We start from the raw sequence: 17,138 nt of genomic DNA, 5'->3' as shown, positions 1-17,138 counted from the left end.
ACACACCAAGATACATTTCTTTCTCTTCTCTTGATAATATAACTATTATATTCACTAAGAACCATAACTTCACATTCTTAAAGAGAGTTTTTAAATGAGGGACTGATCATTATTTTCTCCATGCTTCCCATAGCTGCAGAGTCCCTTGGGTGCCTTCCCCCTGCCCCCCAAGGGCCCCAGCCCAGCCCAGCAGCCCTGGGCAAGCAGAGGGAGCTGCCACAGGCATGGTGCTGCTGCTGCTGCCTGTGCTGTCCTCGCTGGGGCAAGGGCTACTCTGGCAGTTTTAGCCATTGTGCCAGCTTAATTTTCTGAATTTCCACATGATCCTTATTGCTTCTGATGCTCCACCTGGAAGCCAAATGAAAGTTTACATCAAAGCTTCAGGAGTGCTGGGGAAAGGCAGCACTGACATTGATCAGCCCATTTAGCTCTCTGTAACTGGATTGCTTGCAGACACATATGCTAGTACCAATTCATTTGCACTTAATTGATCACAATTTTTGTTTTATAAGAGCCAAATAATGCTCAAGAGGCCTCATTAGTGCTACAGTACTACTTAATTCTGCTGACTCGAAAGAAATCTCTCTTGTGAAACGAAGCAGGTAAACTTAGTGTCAGTTTAAATTCCACTGAAGTTAATAAAGGATCACTCATTCAATAAGAAATTCTTGTCAGTAAGAAAAAGCATAGTATTTGTAAGGCCTTCCTTTGATAGCAGGGTTTTAGGTTAACACCTGTCATTTCTTTAACCTACAAATTCTTTAAAAATGTCAAACAGTGAACATATTTTTGTACTATTGTCAAGCGCAGAACCAACTGCTCATTTTCAGAGAGCTGACTATCAATCTCTGGCAGCATGAGCTATGCATCTGAACCTACCCTCTCATGCTTCTTCTAAACCACTAAACAGCAAAGGAGCTGAATCCACATAAAAAACAAACAAACCAATCAACAAAACCAAAAGGAAAAAAACCCCAGAAGTTGCACTTGCTGTTCTTTCTTCTGCTGGAATCAGAAATTAACTTCCTCAGTTGCTTTCAGAGTGTGCACTGCAGAGATGCAGGGACCAGAGGGGACCAAAGCATAACCTGCCTGTCAGACCCTTCTCGGGTCGCTTGGCCAGAACATGCAGACGAGAACTCAGCGGTCACATTTTGCTAAACTAGAGGTTTTAAGTTAGCTTACCATAGACAAATCCACAATCCAGATTTGCATCTCTAAGCATTTGCACATCCCACATATTTTGTTGCTCTATGTTCTCCTAGTTTGGAGATGTTTCAGGGATTATTAAAGTATCAGAACATTTCTTCCCTGCTCATACTGCTCGCTTTAGTTTTCAAAAACCTGCTTTGTTACAGACAATTACATCTCATACTACACTTCATTACAGGTTTGCTAAAATACACTAAAGCAAGGTAAGGATGTCTCCAGCAGCCCCTCAGTTATTTGGGTTGCCTGTTTTCTGCTTTAGTATTAGAAAATTATCCCTTGCAGCTAACAGGCATTTCCCCTAACAGCACAGCTCCCCCTAAACTGAGCAAAAAGTCCCATAGAAACACCAGGCTCTTTAAATTTATGTACTCAATTCCAAAGAATACAAGTCATTAGAAACATGATCTAAATGGGAGGTACTGAATTACCAAGCTCAAACCTCTGTATTATTGTTGGTCACTTCATTCGTCATCAGTTTATCAATTTTAATCATAAAAATAGTTTTTCACTCTCCTCCCTGCAATTCCATAACTGTTCCCCAAACTTTACTACTCTGGGGGTAGTAACTTCTAATTCATGGCCATTTTGTTCCTGTGCCAACACTGCTGTTTAGCTCAAACAATTCTTTCTCCTGACATATTTGTAGACAGGAGATATTGCATTTTGTTTTGTTAAATTGTACAAAGGCAAGGCCCACCAGAGGCTCTGCTGGTTTTGCTGCCTGTTACCTTGCTTTTGCAGAACCCCAGCCAAAGAAATCAGACCAAACATCTCATGTTAATCTGGCTCCAGTCAGACAGCAGCCAACTCCGTGGTGCAAAAGAGACTATTCACATAATGCAGAACATGTTCTGGGAGCAGAGGCAACTGCTAAGAAAAGCGTGTAATATTGGTCCTGGAACCAAGAGATGTTGGAGGGTGGCACCCTTTCACAGCTGGAAGAGCAAGCTAAAGGCAAAGAGAGAGGGGACATTTGGCCAGGCACCAAGGACACAGGTTAGCGTGCTCTGCTTCTCTGGAGTGGCAAAGGAGCCAAATTTCTTGGAAGCCTCCATCAGTCTGGCACACAAACACCAGACTGGACCAGCGACACACTAGAAAAAGACTGAGAAAGTTTGAAGGGAGTGGGGGAACAGATTTTGGAGACAGAGAAAGAACAGGAATAAAAGTACTGAGATTTAGGACCCTGGTCAGCCAGGGCTCTAGTCCAGTGGCCACTCCAGGCTGTGCTGAGCTGCCTTTGGTGGAACACCATCCTTGTCCCTGCACACCAAATCCTCTGCAGCCAGGCTGAGCAGGACCTCGGCCCCTCTGTGTCCAATACAAGTGCCTCTAATGGCTCTGTGATTATCCAGGTGTTGCCTTATGACTAAACAGGACCTGTGCAATCACTGAGAACAAGCAGTAAGTACAAGCTGGAGAGAGGAAAATTACTGTATTCCCACAAGGATTTTGAATCTCCAGATGGCACTGTAACATCATCCCAAAGAGCAGACGGTTTGGTACAATAGCAAATTGTACAGTAACAGCTGAGCCAGTCTGTCTCCTGTGCAAAATTACTCATCCCACTGAAACCATGATTTACAGGCTACAAATGTTAAAGCTGCATTTCCACTTCAAATTAAACTTTATATATGAAACTTTGTGCATATTGTGTGTATAGCAGCTGGAGAAAAACAGCCTGCTTTTTCCTAGTACCCAGATTTAAACCAAGACCTTGCCAATTAATAGCAAGACCTTCAGCAAGGTCCTAGATTTAGGTCACGTCTGTCATTCTTGCCCTGGGAGGTAATGCCTCTGTACTGCAAAGTGATAGCAAAATTGGGAAGGGCAAGGGATAAGTGTCACGTCTGCTGAGAGTGCTGCAGGTTTGCCTTTCTGGTTTGCATCGCAGCTGCTGGCACAGCCAGCTCCTCCTTTCAGCAAAGAGCAGAGCTCTCCCACACAGGATTCCCACCCAACAGCAATACAGAAGGCATTGCAGAGATCTTAGCAAAACTGAGTTTAATATCCCACTGTAGGCAGTCATGTCATATCACACTCTATGTTAACCTGTCAAGCTCTGTCTCAAAAACCATATGATTTCTTGCTGGCTGCTGAAATCATGAAGAGGTTTCAGAGTATCAGTTTTCAGTTAGAAAACTTCACGCATGAAATGACCTCCTACATGCAGCAAAGGTTGCACAAATACAGAACATACACCAAACAAACATACAGAAAGCTGAGCTGCACCTTGGCCTGCTTAGGTGAGCAGTGGAAACAAAGGATGAAACCACCAAACTCCTCGAAAAGCCAAATATACACTGTGATTCAACACTGTAATTCAATCAAATTTCAAGAATCTGTCAAAAAGAAAGGCCCTTCTCAAAGTCCAGTAGGTTTCCCTCACAACTGCCTGTATTTAATATAGCTCAGCTTTCTTTTGACAGGTTTTTACCCAGTAGAGTTGATTTTTTAAGACATTTCAGCATTTCACTGTGATGGTCGCTGAAATGCTGGAGCTGTCCTTCAAGACAACTTAAAAAACACTCTGTGTTCATTGAGCTAGCTCAAATCTGACCTGTTAATCATCATTAAAACATCAGCTGACACAAACCACCTGGGTGACTAAATCCAGACCCTCAGGCAAACATATAATGAGTACTCATTCTTCAAGGTCCATAAAACATCTGTTCCATGTAGCCTCAACATTCCCCATCCATTTCTGCTTATTATGATGAGGCCCTGAGAGGCAGCAGCAGATGACCCAGAAGCTGAGGCTCACGAGCTGCAGATTCCCTACTCCCAGGGAGAGTGTGGCTGAAACGGTGGCTCACAGACAGGGGCACAGAGCTGTTTGTGCACACAGTCATGCCAGCTGGCCTGCTGCCTGTTTTCACCAAAATCTGCAGCCTCTCCTTGTCTCCTCAGTCTTAATACACATTTAACTTTTGATTTCTCTTTGGCTCCTGCCATTCCGTCCTTATACCCTACTTATTCAGGACCTTAAAGTACTCTACTAACATCCTATTACAAGAATAAGATTCTCCAGCTAGATAAAAGATAAAATCCCCATGCTGGGCAGCTAAAGCAAACAGTACTGCTTATATTTGAACACGAGGTACTGACAACAACAAGGATTAAATAAGTAACCATAAAAATATTTTCAGGTTGTCTTAAAGTACTGGCACAGCTGAGGAAATTGTAGAGTGCTTGTGGACATTTGGGGAACAAGTTTAATGAGACTATTATGTGCTGAATATTCATCCAAACCCAGTTTTAGGCAGATTACGGTGTCATAAATATTAGATTGAGAGGCAGATTGTACTCATTTTGTTGTGTTGGAGAATTCTAATACAAAACTACTAACGTTTAGCAAGGGATAATACAAAATACATCTGAGCAGTTGGGGCTAGTGAGGACATACATACTAGACTCTGTTCATTGCAGTAGTGTTCTTACATTTTTAAATCCTCTGTAAAGCACTTGAAGTTCTCTTTTAGTGAAATTGGTTTGTGCTTCAAGCTGTTCGAGTCCCTCGGGTCTATGGCACACTGTAGTCATTTCTAATTCATCTTCAATTTTATCTGAAAGAAAAGACAGGGAAATATTTATTTTGGTTGTTACCTTTGCTCTATTAACATGATGAATAGGACAGACTGGATTTGCAGAGCAACAGAAGAAAAAGAAACCATCAACAGAACTGATCTGTGTAACTGTTGAAAGCAAAATAAAAGCCATAGGAGTAAAGCAATAGCTCACATTTCTTACTGGGCTGCCAGTTAGTTCCCCATACACAAAGCCAAAACTGGTGGTAAGAGCAGGCAGCAGGTACATTGCTTGAAAAGGCAACACCAGACATTTCATACTTAAATATTGGAACATCGTGGAGGAATAGGACTTTCAAAGCACTAGCTTTAAAGAAAGCTGTGCAAATATACATGAGAGAGCAGACATGCTTAAGCATATTAGACAATGACATTATAGTGAGGGTGATCAGTGAGGGAAACTCGTCTGTGTTCTGATCAAAAAGTTTGCTACAGAGACATCAAAAGTCACTTTAGTCCTAAGAGAAATTCAAGTAATGTTCACAGTTGCAGAATCTGGAATGAATCCAGCCTGCATTTGCATGGACTTTTTGGAGAACCAGATAAGAAATGCAAAACACTTATGTGCATTTTATTCAAGAGGGTGTTCTTCCACATGGAAGAAAAATACTTGAGACCTATCACATGCTGTATTACCATAATCTCACTTCTTTTTTGATGCATGTTTTCTCCTGTCAAGCCCATTTCCCCAGCAGTGTATGCAATGCCCAAATACATAGATACTTAGTGTTGATCAGTTTGGGATTCTCTAAACTTTGAGGACCAGATCCAGGTTTCAGCTGACATGAAAATCGAATCTACATCCAAAAGTTGCTTGGCATAAAAGCTAGCACACTCCTTATTGTCAAAAACTGCACAATTTATCCCTTGTAAAAATGTTTTAGGTTATTTGGCTCAAGAATAATATAGTAATTTATGCTGTAAGACAAGAATTTAATGAGAAATGTGCAAGGAAATAGAGTCACTTTGAATAGAGGAAAGGCATGAATTCAGAGCACACTGGCTCAGTGAAAGAACAGACTAGACCAAAGCTGTATTTTTATAAGTTAATTAATTCTGCACACGCACACACACACACACACACATGCACATATATATATATGAACGTTTTTAAGGGAGGACACAGGACAGTGAGTGCTAATGGTTGATTAACACTGGTTCACTGTGCCAGTATTAAGAAATCAGTTTGAAATATTGGTGAATTGAGCCATCCTCCTAATCCACCGTATCTGGACTGTCACAGTCAGCATTTGTAGGGCTTGAGCAGCTAAAATACATGCCTAAATACTGTGCTGAAGGTCCCTTGCACAGCAAGGGCATAAAGGTAAGAGATGTAACAGCGAGGGACAGGAGCAGAGTATCACAGCCATTTATGGTGCAGAAAAAGTGACCGCATGATGGCAGGTGGCCAAAAGAGGCCTGAAGGACACACCTTTCCCACACATAGGGAAAATGAAGAGTCTAGAAATTACAGCTCCTGTTAGAAGAAAGGAGATGAAAAACATTGTCTGCTACAGGTAAAAGAACTATTAATGTAAAATAAGGGGGGAAATACATTTTCTTTGCATGAGAACTAAGGCCACAAAATGAAGGAATGCAGAAGCTGTAAAGAGAGAAAAGTGTGGGGAAGAAATTCTTTAAAATGAGGCAAGAGAAATGAGTGGCTGGAAAATGGAGAGGAAATCCATTTAAAAGGGAGCCATGTTAGGGAAACTCATGACTAATCCATACATTGCACAGGAAATACCTTTCTAGTGACCTCTGGTTAACCATAAGTTCTCTAAACCTTTCCCTTAACAACATGCACCTAACCTGACTCCTCCTCTGAGCACCCGCAGTCCTCCGATGCCGTAAGCAGTTTACACAGGACCTTGGCAGGCATTTGCTTTTCCTCTGTGCAAGGTAGGCATGGAGCCTTTCTCTGCTCTCTAACCAGCTAAACACACACAGCTTCTCTCTGACATTTCCTATTGCTTGACTCTCCCTTAAGTTCTTTCCAACTTCAGTCTGTAAACTATAAGTGTAAAATACCGGCTAACTAGTCTTTATATCCTATAATTTACAGAGAGAGGAAGATAAAAAAGAAATATCTATGGAGCCTCACGTATCTGGTGAGGCTGATGAGGGAAACCAGCCTATTGGAATATTCTCATACTTGCTTTTATTTATGCACCTACAATGCATAGGTTTCTACAGAAGCAGGAAAGATCCAGCTGAGAAAAGTCCCATTCTTTTGCAAGGACATTTTGATATGACTAATTTTTTATGGGTATTTTTTTTTGCCATATATTTTCTCAGCCAGGTTTTCCAAACACTTACTGGAATTAGTGTTAGTATTCTAAAATGCAAGTAATTAAAGAAAAATGTCTCACTCAAGAAAACTTGCTCTCTTGCTCCACAATAGTTTTAAACAAAATCTGCAGAACTAGAGCTCGAAACTCAGAGTTATCCTGATGCCATTTATACAAGAAGACCCAAAATTAGGGTCTTGGAATTATTTTTTTCCCAAAATATTCTGGAATAAAACATTACTTGGTAAACACTGCATTTTAATAATGATATTTGTCTTTTGCCTGTACTGACTTCATTCAGTGAATCATTACTTCAAAGGAGTGCAACTCATCTCCTTCAGTTTGTCCTGCAAGAATAGGCTTTTCCAGCAATGAGCTTGGGTCCCACAAGGCAGGTATTTCTATGTTCAAAATAAGCCATATTATTTTTGTAGATTTGATTCTATTTTCTATGCTGAGAAATGCGTCTCTTTTCTCATAATAAACTGCAGAAAGAAAATTATGAAAAATTTATCCCTCTCAAAGGGACACTCTATTTTTTCCTTCTGTTCCCTATTCCAGAACCTGTGTTAAACTCTGCCTCTAAAGAGGATCTGATGGTTCCCTGTGGGTTAATCCTTTCATCTGTTTCCACTTCCTCTCCCAAGGGAAATATTTTAAAGTTTAGCAAAAGAACTTGTGAAGATTTAGATCTGGCCAAGGGGGCATTCAAAACACCACCAGACCAACCATTTTCCAGTAAAAAAACTCAAAAATGGTAGAAAGCTGTTCCTTCTGTGGAACATGCCCGAATGCAGCAGAGCAGTCCTGGGCATTTCTTGAAGCCTCACCACAGAAAATAAATACAAGAAAGACATGTTGGGTCATTTTGTCTGTCACTTGCCAACAAAGAGCTATTTTCCATGATGCTTCATAATACAACTTATTTTAGGAGTAACAGCTTCACAGCCAGCACGGGTTTAGGAAGGGCAGGTCCTGTCTGACCAACCTGATCTCCTTTTCTGACCAGGTGACCCGCCTGGTGGATGAGGGGAAGGCTGTGGATATGTCTGCCTGGACTTCAGCAAGGCCTTTGACACCGTCTCCCACAGCACACTCCTGGAAAAGCTGCAGCCACGGCTTGGGGCACCCTGTGCTGGGTCAGGAACTGGCTGGAGGGCCGGGCCCAGAGACTGGTGGGGATGGAGCTGCATCCAGGTGGGATCCGGTCACGAGTGATATCCCCAGGGATCGGTGTTGGGCCCAGCTCTGTTTAATATCTTTATTGATGATTTAGATGAGGGGATTGAGTCCATCATCAGTAAATTTGCAGATGACACTAAGCTGGGGGGGAGTGTGGATCAGCTGGAAGGCAGGAGGGCTCTGCAGAGGGACCTGGACAGGTTGGAGAGTTGGGCTGATTCCAACAGGATGAGGTTCAACAAGGCCAAGTGCTGGGTCCTGCACTTTGGCCACAACAACCCCCGGCAGTGCCACAGGCTGGGCACAGAGTGGCTGGAGAGCAGCCAGGCAGGAAGGGACCTGGGAGTGTGGATGGACAGGAAGCTGAACAGGAGCCAGAGTGTGCCCAGGTGGCCAAGAGGGCCAATGGATCCTGGCCTGGATCAGGAACAGTGTGGCAGCAGGAGCAGGGAAGTGATTCTTGCCCTGTACTCAGTGCTGGTGAGGCCACCCCTGGAGTGCTGTGTCCAGCTCTGGGCCCCTCAGCTCAGGAAGGACATGGAGGGGCTGGAGCAGGTCCAGAGGAGGGCAATAAGGCTGGTGAAGGGACTCAAGCACAAGTCCTATGAGGAGAGGTTGAGGGAGCTGGGGCTGTTCAGCCTGGAGAAGAGGAGGCTCAGGGGAGACCTCATCACTCTCTACAACTCCCTGACAGGAGGTTTTAGCCAGGTGGGGGTTGGTCTCTTTTCCCAGGCAACTATCAGCAAGACAAGAGGGCATGGTCTCAAGTTGTGCCAGGGGAGGTTTAGGTTAGATATTAGAAAGAATTTATTTACAGAGAGGGTGGTCAGACATTGGAATGGGCTGCCCAGGGAAGTGGTGGATTCTCAGTCTCTGGAGATTTTTAAAAAGAGACTGGATGTGGCACTTAGTGCCATGGTCTAGTAACCGCAGCGGTAGTGGATCAAGGGCTGGACTCGATGATCTCTGAGGTCCCTTCCAACCCAGCTGATTCTATGATTCTATGATTAATAGGCCTCACAGATCAAACATCCCCTCCCTGTGTTCAGCCCATCAGCTTTTTTCAGTTGTCATCCCATATTCAAAGGTTTTCCTTCAGCAACCTCCCTGTTCATCCTTCCTCCCTTCCTGACTGAAGTCTGCAGTGGGGACCTGGAGCCAGAGACCTGAGGACACAAACTGCTCTTCTGTGCAAACTGATCTTTTCCAACTCAATAGTCCTCAACCTCTATGAAGAATTTTTTGGTCCTTATTTGTTTCCTTTCAGCCCTTGCTCCTAAGTCAGCTCTTTTCAACCTTCTATTGGCGCCCTATAAATTAACCACAGTAACCTCAGCGGCAGAACAGGAAATTATCACTTCCTCCTCTGCCCTTACCTTTTATCATGAATATAGTATTTCCTTTTATTTATATTTTCATTATCACGCTGGCTCGGTCCCTCCAGCTCTTCAGAGATGTCACTGTATGAAATATGAGCCCCTGCATTTATAACCACTACAGTTTTATTAAACTGAAGCTCACTTCAGGGTTGTGAGTGCAAACAGAAGTGTATATACATAAACACATGTAAATTTAATTTTTTGATAGGAATAATGTTAAGATATTTCATCTAATATCATATTCTTCCTCAGTTTTGCCTTGTTTACAGTTTGCTGAACACCCTGAGAGATCTGAGAGTGGGAAACAACCATGCCACCCGTTTAAAGTTAATTTTCTTCTTCTTCAATTTGCAAGTGCATGAACAGACCTTGGGACTGACTGCAGCCACTGCCAGGGGTGCATGTGGTCACCTCCCCAGCTCAGGGACAACTGGGCATCCCTCCCGAGCACGCAGTGTGCTCCTGCCCTGCTGATGGAGACACCTGCCCCAGGGTCTGGGGAGCATAGAGCTGGTTAGTGAGAACTTGAATCTTAGCAAATAAGTCACAATTTATTATTCTGTATCTCAAAGCATGATTTTTTTTTTCTCGGTTGGGTTATCTGTACTCACTAATCAGGTGGACGCATTAATTAATGCAGAAGATTTCTCCTGCATGCATCATCATGGCTGGGCTTCACGAACGAAGATTTGGGAAGGCTCTACCCACATTTGCTACAGGCACGCTGGTGGCTTATGAGGCCAATACGAGACAGACATATCCGATTGCAAAAGGCACAGCAGAAAGACTCCTTAGATGGTGTATTCTGCAATACACAATTCTTTCTGCGTTGCCTTTTCTCCTCGAGGGTGATCCTGCGTGTGTTCTCAAAGGAGACAGCTGCGTTGTAGATGATGTGTCTCCAGGCCTCCCGATTGGAGGCCAGAGTAGACCAGTTATGGTGATCAATATGGCCAAGGTTGAGATGTTGTTTCAGTCCTTGTATCTTTTCTTTGGGGCTCCTCTCATGCAGCAGCCAGTGGCAAATTCACCATAGAGCAAGATCTTAGGGAGGCAGTGGTCCTTCATCCTGGAGACGTGCCCTGCCCAGCCCAGCTGTGTTCTCAGTAACATGGCCTCTAACTGATAAATGCTAATTTATTCTTTTTTCTGTTTTTAGCTCCAGCACTTGTTGAAATCATCCCTGGATGAATCCCTTCCACACCAGATGGCTACAATGAGTTGTGTCCTAGGCTGAATATTTTTTAGCCAGTACAGAACATTCTCTTAGATGCTTTCCTTACAATGAGTTTGAAAACAGAGGACTGGGAAGAAGCACTTTCTGAGTTAGGATTTGTCCCTAGCCATACTTTTTGTGACTGCTTTAATAGCAGGGTATGAAGTCTGGGTCTGGCAGAACTACCTGTGGTAATCCTACTCCAAAGTAGGCCCAGGCTATAATAATTACTTTTGTATTTTTTTTTGTGCAAAATAGCATCTCTATTTTCTTAGCCCACAGGATAGACATATTTTTTTATATCCAACAAACAGTGACTTCACTTTACCAAGAAAAATAACCCTGACATTCTTGTATGTACATGCATATTTTGTTAGATTGTTGCCAAGGAAAGATACTTTATTTTGTTTTCTGCTGCCTGCTCAAGAGCAGAGAATGAATTTTCATTAAGGCAGATCAATACACTTTAGAAATTACTTAACGAGACTTGGTTTATTCATCTATTCATATTTGTTCCCGTTTTACCTTTTGTTATCTTTACATTTTGAAAAGTTCCATACTTAGACTGCCTGCAGATGGCCCCACATTTCACAGAATCCCAGAATGGTTTGGCTTGGAAGGGACCCTAAAGATCATCCAGTTTCAACACCCTGCCATGGGCAGGGACACTGTCCACCAGACCAAAGTATATTTGTGCACTATAAAACAGGAAACAATTGTGTTATTTACCAGCTGCTGCCTCGGCTCTGGGTTTGAACAGCTCAGGGCCACGTTTATGAACCTGCCCATCCTTCCTTGTGCTGGCAGCTGCCTCTGCACCAGCAGTACCTTTCACAGGACTGGATTTACTGGGCCATTCTCCCTTGGGAAACACAAGCAGCATCAAACACCTTTCCCAGAGTGGCCACCTGCAATACCACAGCATTTCCAACCTGGCAAACAAGCAATAGTGATGCCTCCTGCAGCGCTAGGGCTGGCCAAGGACCACCTGAAGGTGTAAATGATGATTTAATAAAAATGCAAATGACCCTGTTCCCTGCTTCCAAAGGCTGCAAGATGAAACTGTGGAACACCAGGCTGCATGGCTCATGGGAGGATTTTGAAAACAAGTTGCTTATAATAAATTCACTTTTTGCTAAAGACAAAAATCAAGATGTAAAATACACTTAACGTGCCCAGTGTTAATTGTAAAACTGACAGGTGTTAGATGAAATGGGTAATTTTACAAATACAACTGAAGGGGATTAAATTATGTGCAAGAATTATTAGACTGCATCTTGTTTTTATTAAAAAAAAAAATTAGCTACATTCTAGGAGCAAGGACCTGAAGAAAAAATTAACTCCAGTTTATCCATGACATATTTGAAATTAATCTCCAGACAGAATATATGCTTGGGCAGGTCTCACAGGAAATAGATTTTGCCTGTGGGAAATCAATTGCAAATATCTGGAAACTTCATGAAGAGAAATAGCTCAAGGCCTGAATGTTCCCTGGGGCAGAAAGCTCAGGAGCAGGAGTTGGGTGAGAGCTGCATCGCTGCTGCAGCCCTGCACCGTGGCCCCAGTGCCCCCTCCCGCCGGTGTCCATGGGAGCTGTGGGAGTTGCAGCTTCTGGGATGGCCCTGGAGGTCTGAGCTTCCAGATCCCAGGGGCAAAGGCAGCTGCTAAGCACAGTTTAACTGCACCTCAGCACACTTCTGTTCTTTTCCATGGGCCTCCCCCAGACCAGAGCACAGTGTTTCCAGCCTTTGAGCGACCCCATCTCGCAAATCCCTGCACACCCCTGGAGCCTGGCAGGGACAGACAGCGGCAGCTCCCAGACTGTGACAGCTATGATCCCAGAAAAGGGGTAAGGAAAATCTGCTCATGGCAAATATCAGTCAAAAAATGGCACAAAGGTACCTAATGATATATCAAATATTAAACACGTTTAATTAAAATTGAGCACCCCTTTATTGTTACCAATAAAAATATTTATTAATATTACTGCCTGGATGGAGAGGTCGATTTCCAAACCAAAGGAACTCTCTCTGGGCAATAAATCAAAACGAGATTGGTGTCTCCTTATCTACTCCCTTTTTCTAAAATGATTTTTTGACTTCTTCAGGTCTAGTTTGAGTTGGATTTGATGATCCTTGTGGGTCCCTTCCAACTCAGAATATTCTGTGATTCTGTGATTTTTACTACTGAACCAGCAACATCAAACTTGTTATGCAGTCAGGCTTAGCAAGGTCGCTCCGCTTGTGTGAACCTACAACATCACCACTTGCTGAGAGAAGCTACATGAAAACTCAACAATGTATAAAATTCTCACATAAAAATAGCTAGTAATAATAAATATTATTAATAAAAATGGATTTTAAAGATTTCTTGTCTAATCCTTGCAATGATCTATGCACAATGTCATGTATGAATACTTTCTCTGCCTCTATACTCCTTTAATTAGTTTCACAGTTGTACACAGGGATGCAAAAACATTATACTCCAAAACAGAAAGTGCAAGAATTTTCAGGGGACAGAGGTACCTCTCAAATGTCTTTCTGGCACACAACTAAGATCAGGTACAATGGTTTGAACATGAAATATGCAATGTCAAATTTGACTCCAGATGTTTCAGCAGACAGTATATGAAGTCCACTCTTCATTAGAACTAGTTTTGCTGGGCCAGTCTCAGAGCAGGAGACTGCAGAATGTCCTTCCAGTGCACTGGACCTTACCCAGGACAGCACTTTCTTTTCAGTCTTCCTTGCACATTCCCGCCTATCTTGTAGCAGCATTTATAAGGCAAACAACGTGTCAAAATAGGTGAAAAAACACCAAGAGCTTGTTTGGGGATGCTGCAGAAAATGTGCTTTTGGGACAAGTGCTTTCCTCCAAGCAGCTGTTGAATGGTGAATTTGCAGAAAACCCCCACCTCACTAGAAAGATTAGAATGATGATTTTCAAAAAATTTTCAATACCATCTCAAAACTTCACATGCTGAGTCCTGAACTGGGAAGCACTTAACTCAGTATGCCAAGTGTTAAAACACTGCACATAGGAGGACTTGGAGGTCAAGTCAAAGCTGGGGCTTCCTTCCTGAGAGGGAGCTGTGCTGCTGCCCAGCTGCAGCCTTACCCAGAATTGGGCCATTTTCCTTCTATTTCCTTCTACTTCTATGAGAACAAACTCAGCCAGGGGGAACCTGTTTCCTAGGTTAAGAAAACTTTTGGTACAAAAATGATAAGGCTGATAGAGTCAAACTGGTTTAAATTTTACCTCTCTGATACACGTAAAACCATCGGGCAGGGTCTAGGAAAAAGTAAGAAAAAAATTTAACAAAAAGAAAGCAACAACCATTCACAGCTTTGTCTTTTGTTAATTTTAAGGTGACATTGGATGCCTTCTGCAAATGCCAGAAGGTCCTCTTTCTCAGGGACTGTAGGATTGTTTCCAAGTGTATCTTACATTTTTTTCCCCTGAATTGCCTCTTCCCCTTACCCCGAGGAGCAGGAAAGGAAGTCAGAGCTTGCTGTCCCCTGTATGACCGTGAAACTCGGGGCAGCATGTGAAGACAAGCATGCACACAGGCATGCAGCCATGCCAGCATCCCTGCCCACAGCAGACAGCAGTGCAGCATCCTAGCAACTTGGATGAGGGATAAGCAGGACTTTGCATGCAAAGTCTATTGAGGGCCAACAAGAGGGGCCCACAGCTTTGTGCTCCACAGTCTAGCTCTCCACAGCTGTAGAAATAAAACAATGATTAGTAAGGGTGAAGAAGTCTCAGGTGGTCTGGAAGACTAATTGGTGCCTTTGCAACATGGTCATTTTGTACTGTCTTTACATACCCTGGGAGAGGGTATGTGAACCCTTTAGAAAATTAGGTTAAAAGTAAAAAAATATAACAAGTAATAGTTTTAAAGATATGCATATGTCTTCTCATGTCACCATTTTCTTTTTACTGGAGAACTGGGCACACAGTGTGACCTGCAATAACCTGCACAAGGCATGAGAGCTTTGGTCAGAATGTGATCTCCTGTGGCTCCCAGCCTGACCTCCAGCCTGAGCAGCTCCTGCCCTCAAATCCAGCTGGCAGCTGTGGCCTTCATTTACAGGCAGCATGTGCCTCCAGCTGCCCAAACTTTCCCAAAAGCTCTTCCACAACACTATTGGCTCTGCAGTATCTTGCCCTGTGCTGCTGCCCAAGGAGCCCCTGTGAGCTCACCTGGGACCTCCTACACACCTGGGAGCACATCTTGTCCCACAGAGGATGCACTGATGGCCCCAATGGACACTGGGATCAAGTAGACCATGGATGTAAATCTTATACATAACCACAGCAGACAGAGCAGTCCATACTAGGAGCCTTACTGAAAGCATATAAAAACAATTAGTAAAATTTAACAAGTACTGTATCACATGCAATATAATCAAATGACTTTTAACCTTCTCGATCCACTACATTAGGTTTGTATTAAATGAAGAGAATGAGCTGGTTGCTTAAAGAGGCCCTGAATCTCTGCTGAAGACAAAGGCCATTAGCCACGAAATCACCCACTTTGCTGGGTAACTTGAGGACAGGAAAAAAATAATCTCCCATTTCAAGTCAAGGATAGTTCTGAATTTGTATGTTAACACTAGCTGCAAACTAATTTCCATTGATGGGAACAAAGAAATGTAACTGCAGTTATTAGAGAAAGCATAACAGTGGCCTGATTTAGTAAGGGTGAAATGAATTAATAAAAAGCGAGAGAGTACATGGAGAGGGCCCACTGTAAATACTGGGCTTGAAAAGGTGAAGATGCATCAGAGATGATTTTGGATAGCAAGAAGACAATCGATGTGCTGCAGAAAAAAACAAAAAATAACCTAAATTTCTGCATAGGGTAACCTTGTGGGTTATCAAAACTTTAAACTGTAGATAATGCTTTCTGGATATAAACAATATTTTCTTTTCCTCTCTATAGAGACAGGAAAAAAAGCCCTTTAAAAAGAGAAATAGAAAAATGCTTCTTGTGACAATACGTTTTTCTTCACTGTATGAAAATCTTCATGGAGTCCGCTTTCAAGGGTTCAATGAAAAACTAATTCCCTTCTAGATTATTAAAATGGTGAGGTTTTGGTTCACAGTCTATACTTTTTTATTTAGCACTGAGTTGTTCTTTTTTGAAAAAAGGCCCTTTTCAATATAAAAAGAGAAAAGTTCTTAATCATCTCAAATTCGTATGCTTATGTCTACTTAGCATATTGAACAGCACAAATAGAAGAAATTATGATGTTGTTATCACCACTTCTAAAACCTCTTTCCAAAGCACTAAGAAGCAGACTTGATTATTTGTCATCTCTTCCAGGAGGATTCTTATGGTTTGGGTGGGTTTTTTTCCCTGAGCCCCCCAGGTTATGGATCCTTCCCTGGGCACTGAAATAGAATAATTTCCGAGCAACTGCAGATAAGTGAAAAGGAAAATAAATTGGCAAAAACTCAGTCCATCAATTCTGAGTGTTATTACTAACATGCCAATTGTTTGTTTACAAGCAGCAGGTAATGCCATTGACCAAACCATCAGGGCTGGGTGAAGGGAAGGGGACAACCCACCTGTACCTGACCAGGGTGTGACACAACTGTAGGAGAAAACCAATATAAGACTCTTCTTAAACCATATAAATACAGATGCATTTTTCAATGTAATTTGACTAAAAATATTTTCTTTCCTTTATAGCTTAAAGGTGAAGGAAAAACAAACACAAACCTCACAGGTACCAAAATAAGATACAGGAGTGCATGCTAATAAAATGCTCACATTTCCCCTGCAACATCTGTGTGGCAGCATTTCGTACTTGGGCCCATGCCCAATCATTTGAAAATTCAGAAACAACCTGAATAACAGTTGATTTTATGTCATTCCGACTGTGCTGGTCAAAAGCCATTCCATACCCCAAAATTAATTCTTGACTTTGTTCCTACTGTCTGAGAAACTAAACATGGCAGATAGGATTTATTTTAATGCTAACTCAATCCTGTTGTAGAGTAGTTTTCTGGTACAAGGTAAAAAGAAGGTATTTTCCTGTTTGTCCTACTTTCAGGAAACCAGTGTCCTGGAGTGTTGTAGGGTGTGATGGGACATTTTGGTGGCTGGAGATAGGTCTGCCACGTGCAGCAGCACACACATGCTCTGGAAAAACAAGCATTCACTGCTGCCAATCTCCCACATCGTGCTCAACCTCAGGAGGCCAGGTTTGGGCTGGAGTCTGAGCAGAGGCACTGCCTAGGGTTGTGTCCAAACTACCAC

The 17,138-nt window shown here is 42.6% G+C and overlaps 1 protein-coding gene across 11 annotated transcripts in view; it reads right to left on the bottom strand.

Annotated features, from left to right (window-relative positions):
* The window catches only part of KCNIP1 (potassium voltage-gated channel interacting protein 1), a 467,950-nt gene that overhangs the window by 14,640 nt on the left and 436,172 nt on the right, over nucleotides 1-17,138 (bottom strand). For all 11 annotated transcript variants that reach the window (XM_064671385.1, XM_064671390.1, XM_064671391.1 and 8 more), the window contains one exon: nucleotides 4,654-4,778. In XM_064671385.1, coding sequence (XP_064527455.1) covers nucleotides 4,654-4,778 — 125 coding nt within the window. The remainder of the gene's footprint in view (nucleotides 1-4,653; nucleotides 4,779-17,138) is intronic.

This window comes from Pseudopipra pipra, chromosome 15 (genome assembly GCF_036250125.1).
Source record: "Pseudopipra pipra isolate bDixPip1 chromosome 15, bDixPip1.hap1, whole genome shotgun sequence".
Taxonomy (NCBI): Eukaryota; Metazoa; Chordata; class Aves; order Passeriformes; family Pipridae; genus Pseudopipra; species Pseudopipra pipra.
The sequence above is the reverse complement of the archived record's forward strand: the minus strand, read 5'-3'. Positions and strand labels throughout refer to the sequence as shown.